General features: G+C 35.9%; 1 protein-coding gene across 1 annotated transcript in view; it reads left to right on the top strand.

Moving 5' to 3' along the window:
* The window catches only part of LAMA2 (laminin, alpha 2), a 746602-nt gene that overhangs the window by 135253 nt on the left and 595810 nt on the right, over positions 1 to 15539 (top strand). Inside the window, exon 5 of the mRNA XM_006885032.1 lies at positions 12357 to 12536. Within this exon, the coding sequence (XP_006885094.1) occupies positions 12357 to 12536 (180 nt within the window). The remainder of the gene's footprint in view (positions 1 to 12356; positions 12537 to 15539) is intronic.

Genomic DNA, 15539 nt, shown 5'->3' with positions numbered 1-15539 from the left:
CTTCCTTCTCCCATAGGGCAACTGAGAGCCTTGAACATTGTGCTTTTGGGATTACAGCACAGCTTCTTGCCACTGCGCTACCTGATTCCTTATATTACATTAGGTATATTAACTCTTTTATATTATATTATGTATATAACTCATGGGTGCTGTGATTGATACTAAATACTGTGACACTGATGTGACAAATGTGATAATGATTACCCATGTTGGACAATGTGTGGTGGAGCTTCCGAATTAAAACACGCTTGGAAGCAGAAGTGGCATCCACTTCCAAAATAGCTTGCCTACCAGAAACTCTATGAACTTAGAGAAAGGATCAAAGTTATACAAGTGTTCAGGCCTTTCATTCTAGTGTCACTGTGAGTCATCTATGATTCCAAAGTACTTAGCAACAAAAATTAAAAATTATGTAAGAATTTTATTTATATGACTAGGAAGTTTAAGTTTTCAGTATATATATTTATATTATATTGTTGTTGTCATGTACCATCAAGTCAACTCGGAATCATTGCAGCACTGTGACAAAGCTCTGAACCTTGCCCTATGCTGGCCCAACCTCACCATCTCTGACATGCCTTGATCCGTTGCTGCAGTCACTCTGTCAATCCAGCTCATGCATGTTCTTCCTCTCCTGCCCTGGTTAGAAATATATCAAACCTATGAAATATGATTAGTCTTAAAAAATATGTTTCTTTTATCAAACTGTTCTCTAAATATTACTATGACTCCATAATTTAAAATCTCTGACATCTTGAGGCTTAAGGTTGAACTGTTTTCAACATTAAATCAGTTGGGATTGCCAACAGCTACACTGAACTTATGCCTCTATTCAGATGTAAAAAGCTTCAAAATAATGGATCCATAGAGCTATTCATTTTACACTTGTAATATCCATCCCCTTCCTAAAAAAAAAAAATTCTTCTGAGGAACCCTTGAGACAGAGAATGAGAATGAGAGACTCAGTTTCTTTGTCAAGTATACATCAGGGTTTTTTTTCCCCCAATTCAATGACACAAGGTCTGGCACTCAATTTAGACCTCCTGCTCCAAGGTTTTATTTTAATTCCAAACGAGTGTTCCCACACAGGGACTGAAAACAAAACAGGAAAATGTTGCTTAAATCTTCCTTTGTGCTGTTATTGTATGTCTTTCAAGTGTACTGATTGTTCTGTCTTAGCAATGTAGGTCACTATACTTTCAATTGTGGGGTTTTTTTTTTCTATTCAAACTTTTTCTTATCCTCCTCCACATTAAAGAAGAAGGGCATGATACACATACACACACACACACACACACAATATATATAGAGTGTGTGTATACATATATGTATATATTCACATATATGTGCATATACATATGTGTATACATATATAGAGTTAACATTATTTTTCTTTATCTTTAAAATTTGAGGCTTTTAGACAAACTAGGCCTTACACACATTTGGGAATGTTGTGAGGAATGGCTAGTCATTGGAAAAAGAAATCATGCTATGGCAGGTGGAGGAGGTGGAGGACCAAAGAAAACAGAAAAGAATTCTCAACCAGACGGATTCATGCAGTGACTGGAACATGTCAGACAACATGAGGATGATGCAGAGCTGACCAGGTTCAGATCTGTTGTTCATAGGGTAACTGTGAGTCATAGTCTACTTAACAGCACTGAATAACAACAATTTAGTTCTTGTTATTGTTGTTGTAATGTGCCATTGTGTCTTTTGCAACTCATAGTGACCCTATGTACAATAGCACTGAAACCTGCTCTATCGTGTGCCAACTTTAGTGTCTGACACACCTACTCCCATTACCCTGGTAATGGAATCAGTTCATCTCACTGATAGTCTTCTTCTCTTATGCTGTCCCTCTACCCTTCCAAACATGATGTCCCTCTTCAAGGACTGACCCCTCCTTGCAACATGCCTAAAGTATGTCAGACGAAGCCTCAGAATCCCAGCCTCTAAGGAAAAGCCTGGCTTCACCCTCTCTAGGAGAAGCCTATTTGTTCTCCTGGACATCTATGGTATATTCAACACTTTTCTCCAGCACCACAACTCAAAGGGATCAATTCTTTCTCTATTATCACTAGTCATTGTCCAAGCTTTCTGATGCATATCAAGCAGTTATAAAGACTATGGCCTGTATCAGGCACACCTTAGTCTCCAGAATGACATCATTGCTTTTCAGTACTCTGGAGAGGTCCCTGACAGCCAGCTTTCCCAAAACAATGTGCCTTTTAAATTTCCTGGCTGCTGGTACCAAGAGTGTTGATTGTGGAACCAAGCAAACTAAAGTTGTTAACAATCTCAGTCTCTTCACCATCTATCATAATGCAGCCAATTAGGAATTGGCTGACACAGAAGAATTTCATGACACAACGTTTGAGCAAGAACCTGTGTTGATGAAGTTAGAAGTTTAAGCTGCTCTTAAAGAATTGGAAAAAAAAAAACAAACAAGGGCCCAGGAATTGACGGTATACCAATTGATATATTTCAACATATGGAACTCACCAAGTTGTGCCAAGAAATCAATGTAGCATAAAATGCTATAAACTACTAGTTAATTTTTTTCAAAACATTATGTTATTAAAATATGTAAGTACTAAAATATATATATATAATCAATTTTATCTAGTATGCTTTTAGCAAAAGTAAGGTGTTGATTCTTTTCATAATATCTAGTTATAGCTTAAGTTGTATGTAGGAGTTGGCCTCAAATCAGCTGGAAGATCTACTAATATGTATTAATGCAAGGAAGTATTATGATTCTGGAACAAACCCTTTACTTGCCCTTGTAGTCCCTACAAGGAGACTTTGGCTCTTTCCTATCTAGTGAATGGTCTTGCATTGTAGCATGGATTATGGTAAACAGTCTATCCAATAAATCTAGAATTGGATTCACATGTTAGGAGATATTTGACCCTAATTCATGCAACAGCTAGAAAATTAGAACAATGAAGATAATTCCAGGAGAGCAAGAACAGAACAATAAACAGGAAATGGAGTTAAAATACCAGAGTTAGTCATATCCTGGAAAGAAAACAGAAGAAAAGGCTGGAAGAAGTGCAGGGAATTGACATCAGTAACAAAGTTCCTGTCTTTAGAGTCTTCAAATAGTGCCTCCAACACCAACTACAATGTATTCAGCAACTACTTGCTAAAACCTTGGTCTGTTAGATATTATAACGTTGTTGGGAAAACAGTTAAAAAAATCAGTCTAGGATTGGAACACATATTAGTGAATGAAACTAAAATTTGAATATCTATTTTTCTCATGAACAAAATGGAAATAAATATAACACCTACTTCATGAGATGCTTGTGAACATTAAATCCAATACATATTATATTAATTAGTATCTCCAGTCATCTACACGGATGTCTTACGCTTAATACATGTTCAGTAAGAACACGTCTTTTTCCATGTTATTATATCTTATGTATACAAGCAGAGAATTTCCAAAAATTATAATGAAATCTATATCTCTTGTTTTGGATTATTTCTGGTTGCAACAGACAAAACCCACAATTTGGAGCAAGGCAAATGTTTGAGAGACTGAATGAACTTTCCTTTTGATGATTTGCTTGCATGGCTTGCTCTGAAGCTGCTTCTGTTAGATTACGTCCCGGAGAAGAATTTCAGATGCTGACAGTAACCCTTTAGCATGACAGTATGAAGATTTACCAGTGGCATCAACATTTCATAAAAATTTCAACAGTATGTTACATCAAACATTTTAGAAAAGACAATTTGACAGTTCTTATTTTATTTATGTACGTATTATATGCTTTATCTGGAAAAATAAAAGCACAGTGGTACATACAAATTTCAACTTGGAGTACTTTGATTAGTATTTGGAAATGTGTAAATGTTTATGTAAAATGAGTTCCCTTATGTCAAGGTCCTTTCAGAACAAAAATGTGGGGAGATTGAAGTTTCATTTAATTATGTTCTTAAAAAAGTTTTAACAGTTGCCATATATAAAATATTATACATCATATCCACAGGGAATGAGACCAGCATTTGCCATTTAATTGTGGTAAGGAGTTGCATTGCCAACCCAAAGGCACATAGTTCAAACCCACCAGCTACTTCGTGGAAGAAATGTGGGCATTATCCTCCCATGCCATTTATACCTTCTACAAACCAACCCCACAGTATTATACAACAACATTGATCACCCATCTGAAAATGTTTCAGATAAAACTTACTTAACCATCTGGAATAAACGTCGTAGACATAAACACTTTTCCAGATTCTGTAACTTGTGTGAGGTAAGATGGCCAGAAAGTTTTTAAATGCAGGAAAATGCAAATCTTAAGACTCAGAAATTCGAAACTTTGACAGATGCTTGCTGCAAAATATCCAAGATCAAAGCCTTGAGTATAGATTGCATCTCAAAATCAAGAAAAAAATTCTCAGCACTGGGCCTATCGGTATCATTGTGATGGATGGAAAAAAGATTCAAATTGTCAATTACTTTATCCTACTCTTGGATCCACAATCAATATGCTTGGTACCAACAGTCAGGAAACCAGGGGAAATATTGCAATGCAAAGGTCTGTAGTCAGGGACTTCTCCATATTATTGAGGAGTAAAGATGTTGGTTTGAGGATTAAGGTGCACTAAGATGTGCTTGGTCTTTTCAATTGCTTGCTATGCATCTGCGGGCTGGATAGTTAATAAGGATGACAGAAGAATTGTAGCCTTTGAACAGTGGTATTGGAGAAGAACTGAATATCCCATGGATTATCAAAATATGTCTTGGAGAAAGTACAGCCAAAGTGCTCCTTGGAGGCTAGGATGATAACACTTTGTTTCAAATACTTTGAGCACGTTGTTAGGAGAGCCTGTTCCTCTAGAGCAACATGATGCTTGGGTAGGTGGAGGAGCCACAAAAAAAGAAGACCCTCAATTAGGTGGATTTATATAGTAAGTGCAGCAATGGGTTTAAGAGTTTCAGAGATTGTAAGGATGTCACAGGATAGGGCATTTTTCAGATACATTGTTCATAGGGTTGTTATGAGTCATACTCTACTTAACAACACTAAACAGCAACCACAAAGGCAGTTGAGAGTTGGCTTCTAATTTTTGACTCTTACAATGATACTTTCCCCTTCTAAAGGTATAGTGGTTCTCCATGAATTAGAAAGCATTGCCACAGTAAACGTGCTGATACAAAGAATCGGTGAAATGAACTCTGATACAAATATAAATACCAGTGGGGAAAAGGAGTGTGGGACTCAGAGAAATACAGATTTTCCTAAATTAGATGGTGTATGAATGCATGCTAGCTGTTTCAATTTTCATTAGTAGAGAAATTTCAAAAAGCATTTGGGGCACTTTATTGTATCTAGCTTTTCTAGGAGAAAAGAAAAAATGTAAACTTTGGATGACAGATATAATCTGAAAAGGTGATTTTCTTATGATGTTGCAATTTTTTAATGATTACTGTTTTGACAATGAGGAATCTGTTTAAATATTTCATGGAAGTCAAAGTTTTCATTAAGATATGACAAATGCAAGAAGCGTAATCCTAAATTACAAGGAAAAAGCAATGTGGTTTCAAGAGCAATCAAAACCAAGTAGATAGCAAAAGCTAAGCATTGTCTTATGGAAGAATAAAGACTCTATTATAACTAGCCTCAGGGGTAGAGTTGCTGACAGTACAATCATATTTACTGAACAGTCCATTAAGTTGACATTCTTTTGCGTTCTTGAGATTAACTGCTGTTGCCATTGTTTACTGTCAATTCAGAACCAACTCATAGCTGACTCTCCAGCATGTGTTTAAGAAGAGATTGAGCACATACAGAGTCCTTGAAATTTCGTGCATTGAATTTTAAGGAACTCATGGGTCTAGCACACTCTTATGTTTGTTGTAGTGAGTGCTACTGAGTTGAAATAGACCCATAGTTGACCCTCTGGTGAATTTTCAGAGGCAGTAAATTGCAAAGAAGGAGATTGTCCCTCCTTCTCCTATGGATTAATTTTGTGGATTTGAATTGCAAACTCTGTAGTTGCAGCTCAGCTTTTTACCATTAAGCCACCATAGCACCCACTTCTAATAGTAGTGGCCTAAAGACACTGAACCTCATTGCTGTTGACTTGAAACTGAGTAAGGCTTCCATTGAATGGGAAGAGATTGCCTAACTTTCTCTAAGGTAGTGGAGTAGGTTTTAAAAACTTTCCAAACTCTAATTCATCGTATTAATTTTCATAAAAATAAGGTATTTTTATTGCTTTTAAGAGTGCAAACTGAAGCACCCAAAAGGATGCACCTATTTACACAAATGTTCCCCACAATTTTCTTTTGAATGACTCTTCTTATGCCTTAACAAATTTTCTAGTGACTCTACCAAAATGCTGAGGCTACATAAATAACTGTTTGCCCTTTAAGAAGAAATCTGGTAGCATCATTTGTTATGTGTTACACTGTTAATCAAAAGGTCAGTAGTTTGCATCTACCAACTGCTCCAATAGAAAAGTTCTTTCATTGTTATACAATGTCTCCCACCCCAGTCCACTTTAGTTTGCAGCTCTTATTCTGAATTCTTGATTATATACCTAATCTTATATTCCTTTCAAGCACTTCTCATATGTTTCAATGCAGTGTACATTATTTATCCCCTCTTTTTTTAGGTTCCACCCCAACGTAAGTCCCACTTTTAGAACAGTGGCACTATGCAGTATTTGTCCTTTTGTGACTGAGATATTTCACTCAGCATAGTGTCGCCCAGGATCACCCATTTTGTATACTATTTCATGAGTTCCTTGTTTTTCAATGCAACACAGTATTCAATTGTGTGAATATACCACAGCTTCTCTACCAATTCATTTGTTGGTGGGCACTTGGGTGGTTTCCAACTCTTTGCTATTGTGAACAAATCAGCAATAAACATGGGTGAGCATATATCTGCTTGGGTGGCAGTTCTTGTTTCTTTAGGGTAGATTCCTGATAGTGGAATTTCTGAGTCAAATGATATTTCTATTTACAGCTTTTTGAGAAAGTGTCATATTGTCTTCCCTAGTGGTTGTATGATTTTACCACCAACAGTGGATAAGGGTTCCAGGTTCTCCACAACCTCGCCAGCATTTGTTGTTTCCTGCTCTGTGGAATTTTGCTATTTTACAATTATTCTCATAATTGTTTTGATTTTTTCATCTCTCTTAGAGCTAGGTATTTTGAACACTTCTTCATGTCTTTGCTGGCTATCTGAATGTCATCTTTGGTGAGGTTTCTGTTCATATCCTGTGCCCATTTTTCTTTGAGTTATTTACTATTATATTGTTGTGGTGCTCGACTATTCTTAACATTCTAGACATAAGTCCCTTATCAGACATGCCATTACCAAATATTTTTCCCCAGTTTGTGGCTTCCATTTTTACCCTGTTGGAGAAGTTTTTGGATGTGCACAGAAATTTGATTCTTAGAAGGTCCAATTCATCTATTTTATCCTCTCCTGGTAGTAGGTTTTTCAGGATGTTTGGAAGACTGTTTATGTTGTGCATTAGTGATTCTAGAGTTCTTCGAAGCTTTTCTCTAAAGAAGTTTATAGTCCTTGGTTTTAGTCCTAAGTCCTTGACCCACTTTGAGTTAAGTTGGTTTTTGTGAATGGTGTGAGGTGTGGATCTTGCTTGAGTTTTCTACAGATAACTTGCCAATTTTGCCAGCACCATTTATTAAAAAGGCTGTCATGTTCCCACTTAACTGATTTCATCTCCTTGTCAAAATACAGTTGACCATAGGCAGATGGTCTGATTTCTGGGTTCTCAATTCTATTCCATTGATCTGTGTCTCTCATTGTGCCAGTACCATGCTGTCTTGACCACCACGGCAGTGTAGTAGGATTTGAAATCAGGGAGTGAGATGCCTCCTATCTTGTTTCTCTTCTTAAGGAGTGCTTTGCTTATTCAGGGCCTCTTCCCATTCCAAATGAAAGCAGTCAGGAAATCAAAAGATGAATTGCATTGGGAAAATCTGATGTTTGGGACCTCTTGAGAGTGCTGAAAAGTAACGATGTCAGTCTGGAGACTAAGGTGTGCCTAATCTAGACCATGCTCTTTACAATTACTTGCTACGCATCACAGAGCTGGACAATGACTAAGGATGACTGAAGATGAATCAATCCCTTTGAATTGTGGTACTGGAGAATAGTATTGAAAATACCATGGATTGGCAACAGCAAACAAACAAACAAAAACACAAATATGTCTATCTTGGAGAGGGTGGAAAATACCATTGATTGGCAACAACAAATAAACACACAAACAAAAACACAAACAGGTCTGTCTTGGAGAGAGCGAAACCAAGTTTCTCCTTGGAGGGTAGGATTTTGAAGCTTTGTCACACATACTTTGGGCACATGGTCAGGAGTGACCAGTCCTTGGAAAAGTACATCATTCTTGGAAGGGTGGAGGGACAGTGCAGGAGAAGACGACCCCGAGTGAGATGGATTCATACAGTGACCGGGGCAATGGAAGTAGATATGTTGGAATTAGTGAGACTGAGGCAGGACGGGGCTGGCCTAAGTGCTGCTGTACAAACAGTTGCTATGAGTTGCAGGCAACTTGATGGCACATAACAATAACAACAAAAAATGAGAGAAGAAAGTAGCAGCAAAGACAATGAAGAACAGTTAGCCAGTAGAAAATAAGGATTATGGAAGCCAAAGAAATTATCAATTGTTTCAGATGCTGCATATAGATCAAGTAAGATGAAGATTGACAGGTTGTCATAGTAGTTAGTAAGGTACACTGGACATTCGTGACTCCCCACTGGACATTGGTGACTTTCAAGAGTGATTTCAGTGAACTGGAGGGAGCCAAATGAAATAAAAAGAGGAGTGCGGAAATAGACCAAACAATTCCAAATGGCTAGCCAGAGGCACAGCTAAAACCTTTGTTTTTTGCTAGGTAGGCAGTGGCAAATTGTTGAACTATGCTCTCTGTTCCTAAGTGTCACACATTCATCTTTCTCTTCCTAACATGTATCTCCTACTGCATCACATGGTAAAATGAAAGCAATTTGGTTCTGCTATCAAAGTTACCTCCTAATCTCTTTGAATAATGCTATGTTAAAAAAATAAAATTATTACACTTAAGAGATTCCCCAGATTCCTTAGCCACTCATTTAGCATTTGACACCACAATCTCAAAGACACATGGATCAAATCTAGCAGATCCTCTGCAGGATAAAAATAGACAATCTTTATCTATTGACCACTCTATGCAACAAATAACTAGTCAGCAAGGCTTCCTACTCTTCCATAGATCAATTAATTTAAAAGAATTTCATCATTCTATTAGGATTAAAATTCAGAATTCTAAAGCTTTTATTGTTGTTGAGTATCATCATATGGTACCATAAATATTTAAGAATAATAAAAAGTAAAATTATCTACTATCTATATAAATACTGTTACTTGCTGCCTAAACTATATTTACATTGAATTTTAATAATAAAAATAGTTCTCTAGAGTCAAAAGTATTTTTCCATCAAAAAGAATAACATGTTTATTTACACAATACTGATATTTGATTGCATTGAGTGTCATATTGATTTAATCTTTTGGCCACAGAAAAGAATATTTCTCATTATTTTTTCCCTTCCTTTTTTTGGTTGTGAATGTTAATTTTAAAGAAGTGTATAATAATTTAAAAATCTGATAAAAAGTAGTCAGTAAGCTTAGACTGATAGATAGCTTCAGTTGCAATGCTTTCCTGTGACAGCATGAGCTGAAACCCTGAAACATGTCCATAATGAAAACATGTCAAAAGACACAAGACTGTCAGAGTTTTCCTAGGGTGTTCCAGTCAGCCAGTGGTAGGCTTAGCACTGACAATTTTTATCTCTCTTCAGACAGACACCCCTAAGTTGTCACCCCACTGGAAGTCAGGAAGTATGCTAAAGAATCCAGTGTGGTTGGAATTGCATAGTATTGTTCCAGTGGATATATCTCATCCAATGTTATGATTTATTTTGAAGGAGAAGGGGGGTGGGCGTGGAATGGAAGGAAGCCGCACAAAACATAGCCAAACAGCTGGCTGGTTTTATATCCCAGAAACAGCTTGGGACTAACTATACTTGCAAGCTCTCTTGGCAGGGTAACTTGATGAAAATACCAAAGCTGTGAGGAGCAGTGTTCTTTTGCTGAATCCTTTATGTAGCTATCATATGGTTTATTAACCTAAATGTGAATATGTGCACCAATTTTTAAAGTCCCTATTTGCTTAAATTAGGAACTTACTGATTCCATATACAGCACAAATGTGGCTCACCATACCGTGAACATCCTATAAGCCTTAATAATTTTTAAAAAGTTTAATCCTAGAATTATTTCCTACTTTCTTTCAAATACTGTGTTGGGGCAGGCAAGGGTAAACTTGTTAAGACAGAAATTAAACATTCTTTAAATATTTAAGATTAAGAATTCAAATGTACTTAATGACTTGTTTGTGACAATATTGACCTATAAGAAAAACATTTTAATTGTATATGCATTTTTTATTATTGCATTTAATATTTAATTGAGGACTCTGTAAGCAATAGAGACAACATATTTACGCTGGGATTTGGAATACATAAAATCAGCTTCACTCTTTTCTAATTTAATACATTAAAGACCTCCAACAATATTTGGCACAATGCCCATAACAATGGGCTCAAGAATATCAGAGATGGTGAAGATGGCACAGGGTAGGTCAAGGTTCAGGTGTGTTGCTCAGAGGATTGCAGTGAGTCATGGATGATTTGAGGCTACCTAACAACCACCACATTCTTGGCACCAGCAGTCAGGTAATCAAAAGACAAACTACGTTGAGGAAATCTCTGTCAGGGACCTGTTCAGAGTGCTGAGGAGCAATGATGTTAGAGACTAAGGTGTTCCTGATTCATGCCGTTGACTTTGCAATTAAATTCTATGCATCAGAGAACTGGACAATGATGAAGGGACACAGAAGAATTAATGACTTTGACATGTGATGCCGGAAAATATATTCCACATACATGGGCCACCAGGAAAATAAGTAGTTCTGTCTTGGAGAGGGTAAAACCAAGTTTCTCCTTGGAAGCAAAAATTTTGAATCTCCATCTGATATACTTTAGACATGTGGCCGGGAGAGACCAGTCTATGGAGAAGAACATCTAGTTTGGAAGGGTGCAGGAGAGGAAGACCCTGGATGAGATGAATTGACATGGTAACTGGAGCAATGAGATTAGATGTTATTATAGAACCATTATATTTGTCATATCAGTTTCACAGTGTGTAGCATCACAGCAATCACAAGTTACCTCTGTACAGCAGATTGACAGACCAGTGATATACCACTGAGAAGAATGTTTGACCAAAAACAATTAAAACCAGTCCAGAGGGTTACAGATTAAAATTATCCATACTTCAAATCCACCAGCTGCCCCACTGGAGAAGGAAGGGCAATCTCCTCCCATGCAATTAACTGCCTCTGAAAACCCACTGGAGGGTCAGTGATTTAGATGTTACATAACAAAAACATCACAGCATTGTATTTCAGGATAGACCTTGAAATCGCCTTTTGGCTGTGAATGCAACTTTAGAGTTTTATAAAATTCTTTTACTTTTAAATTCTTGATATAGTATACTTTGGAAGCAGGAGTGACATCCACATCCTAAACAATATACCTCTGGAAACTCTATGAACTTTGATAAAAGTTGATAGTTATAGAAAGGTGTCAGGTCAGGCCTTTTGTTCATAGATTCACTATGAGTCATGCTCTACTTGAAGGCACTCAACAACATCAACAACAACATAGTATACTATGTGAATGAATCATTCAAATTGGCCCAAGCAAGTCCATTTTATCTCACTAATGCCTAGAATGTTGCTATTCATGTGTTCCATTTAAAGGAATTTTAAGGAATAGCCCACTCTAATATCATTTTCAAAATAGGAGAGAGAGCGCTCAGCCATCTTTGCTTCCAAAGAGCATCTGGCTGCATTTTCTTACTTATTTTCAGATAATAATTGGTTGGAAATCCTAGAAAGATAAAATTGGTAAGAATACCTCAGAACATAGGAATATAGCAGTTGTAGGATATTTACAATACCTAAGATTTAAACATTTTAACTGTATACATGAATAATAGATCTAAAAAAAATGCCTTGACTGTTTCATTACAATCCAATCAATAAACATGATTCTTCATTTGTGTAATTAAGAAAATAAAGGCTTCATTATTACTTAGTTTTGTTTTTTTAGTCCTTTAAGCAGTGGATAAACAAAAACGATACATATGTAATTATTACATTTTATACATTGTAATATGTGTAATTATGTACATTTGGATTAATTCAAATTGTTACATTTTCTTCACATTGTTTAGATCCACATCTCTTTGATCAATGGAAGACCAAGTGCTGATGACCCTTCCCCTGAACTTCTGGAATTTACTTCTGCACGATATATTCGCCTGAGGTTTCAGAGGATCCGCACCTTGAATGCTGATTTGATGATGTTTGCCCACAAAGATCCAAGAGAAATTGACCCCATTGTTACCAGAAGAGTAAGTTATAACAATCATTTTTTTGCATTTTCAGCCACTGTTTTGTCATTAAAAAGTTAAAAGGCATTGGTCAGTAGTAACTATTTATATAAAACACAATCTAAATGGGTTATTGTATAAAAGGTAACCTGTGTGAATGAAAGCACAATATATTAAAATGGTGGTATGCAAACCAATAAGAATAACTAAAAAACAGTTCCAAGGTAAAAAATAAATAGAAATTCCAATGTTATAAAGAAGTTTAAGAAGGGATGAATGCTCCAAAAGTGAATACATCACTTGTATTAGATTATTATCATGTGCTATTATTAATTGTGAATCCTGGGGAATTTAGAAATTATTAACAAATCTAAAGTTTATTTTTGGGGAAAAAAGAATGTATCAAGAAATATGTAAGTGATTTGTGAGAGAATTTGCCAAAATTTAACAGAGAGGCTTGAGTTCAGATAAAAGCACTACCTCTGCTTAGGAATGTAACCTTTATCAAAATGTTTAATATTTTCAATTAAAATTCCTTCCATATATAAAAGAAAGATTATAGTGATTAACTGTTGGTTTTATTTCTGAGGACTAAATGAAGATATTTTCTGGAATTAAATAGTCAGTACTAAGGCTGATTATACTCTACAAAAGAGCTCTGATGGCCTAATGATGAAGAGTTGCACTTCCAAGGCAAAGGAGATTCAAATCCACCAACTCTTCTATGAGAGAAGGATGAGCACTCTCCTCTGTACAATTTATAGCCCGTGGAAACCTGCTGAAAGGCCTGCTATGAGTCAGCTGTAACTGAATGGCATTGGTATTACTATGTAAATTCTTTAAGAGTTATTACTGAAGTGCAAGGACTTTGAAATATTTTTTACTATAACCTGCACTGAATTATATGTTCTACCAAGATCCAGTACATATGCACACATGTAAGTCACAAACGTGTGTGAGAGAAATATAGACAGATGGACAGAAGAAGAAAGAAACTTCTTAAAGGACCAAAACAATCAGCAGCTGTGGATTCTAATTTAGTCAGCCCAGGGTGAGGCAGAGCAGAGGGATTCTACAAATCCTCACGTTCCCACGTGATACACATATTGTTCATTAATTGACAATTGTGTCTAATCACGATTTTGTTTTTATGTTCCTTAATGAGTTGCAAACCATGATGTGAAAGATTTAGGAGAAAAACTGACTTCTTATACTCTTGTATATTTAATTACAGATAGATGATCACAAAGAAAAGTTTAAAGAATATTGTTGCTGTTGTGTACTGCTGAGTTGGGACTGAATGATAGCTGACCTTCTGGCAGATTTTCAGAGACAAATCACAGTGGAATTGACTGCCTGTCTTTCTCCCGTGGGGCAGCTGGCAGGTCCAAACCAAGTGCCTTTGAGTCGACAGCAGAATTCCTTACTGCTAAGCCAGCAGAATGCCATTAAAGCACATTATCAGCATGTATATGAATATACGCAGCTGTGTTAAGTATTATTTTCCAGTGGTCACCCAAAATTTGTGCTATTATGACACAATCATAATCCAGGTTGATAGGAGTGAAAGTTTTGCTTCCTTCATCATCTTGAATCAAGTGACAGTTCAACAAAAGTTGACAGCATTTTTTCTCCTCACCACCATGTACAATGGTTCAGATCACCTTACTTATATGTTACTACATACTATGAAAATATCAAAAGACTTAAATGAGTCAAATAACCATAAAGCAAATCCATACTAATTGAGTATCTATTGAATGATAAGAAGTGTAATTGGAAATCAAAATTCTGAGGAGAACATTTTAAGAGTAAAGTACTTGGTTGTAGAACAATTCCACCAAGTTGATGCTGTTCTGGAAAAAATATTAAAATACTGAACTTAAATATTAAAGAGCCACCTTTCACAAGATTTCTAAATATTTCTGTTTTTTTTTTCTCTTCATTTGACTTTTCTGTTTCTAACCTCTATGATCACAAAATAACTTTACAGATTTCAAACTCATGAAATCCATAGCACATGCTTTAGTTTTGTGGCTTTTCCTATTTTAAAATAGTCTTACTTGTAGTATATGCATACCTGTTGAAAAGTAATCTTGTCCAGAATAACTCATTGTTTATAGGAATGTTTTAGATTATTTACTTGCTTAAAAAATGGTTTTTAATTGTAATTTTGACATGGGAAAAAATACACTAGACAGACTGAATAATATGAAAATGAAATTTAATCTTTCCTGACAGTCTGGCTATCAGAGGGAGAAAAAAAATCAATGGTAGTAATCAATAAATTATTGTTCTTTTTTCATCAGAAGTAGGGTTGGAGAGCGTATCAGTTATTTATAACTGCATTGTGCATGAGCTTATAAATAGAATGATACAATTTGACATATAAGCAAGCTTTTTGTATTACTTCTTATGGCTGACATATAATCCATGTAAATTTAAATATGCCAAAATGGGATTTTTAATTTCATCTCCTTTTAATGACCCCAAGTGAAGTATTATACATTCATATTTGAAATAGGTGTCCATATTTTTAAAGAATCTGTAAATAATACCTTACCAACTTTCTGAACAAATTCATTTGTGTATTTATTATTAACCAATGAACTTGATTGAATTAAAAATCTTATTTTATGTTATCTAAACTTCCTATCTAGTTTCACTAGTTGAAAATATAATGGATGAAATAATTTAATAAAAAAAACACCAGAGGAAACTATATATAAACAATACAATCAATCAAAAGGAAGAAGAGATGGGAGAAAGAAGGAAAAATGAGCAAGGAGAGGTGTTGTAATCATGAAACTCAGGTGGTTCCACCTACTTGTTGTTGTTCTTGTTGTTATGTGCCATCGAGTCGCTTGATACTCATAGCGACCCTATGTACAAGAGCCCTAAACCCTGCTCTATCCTGTGCCAATATCACTGCCTCTGACACACCCATCCCAATTACCCCAGTCCCTGAATCAATCCACCTCATAGAGGGTCTTTCCCTTCTGTGCCATTCCTCCACTATCCCAA

The sequence above is a fragment of the Elephantulus edwardii genome, unplaced genomic scaffold (genome assembly GCF_000299155.1).
Source record: "Elephantulus edwardii isolate Elephantulus edwardi_28Jun2011 unplaced genomic scaffold, EleEdw1.0 scaffold00039, whole genome shotgun sequence".
Taxonomy (NCBI): domain Eukaryota; kingdom Metazoa; phylum Chordata; class Mammalia; order Macroscelidea; family Macroscelididae; genus Elephantulus; species Elephantulus edwardii.
The sequence above is the reverse complement of the archived record's forward strand: the minus strand, read 5'-3'. Positions and strand labels throughout refer to the sequence as shown.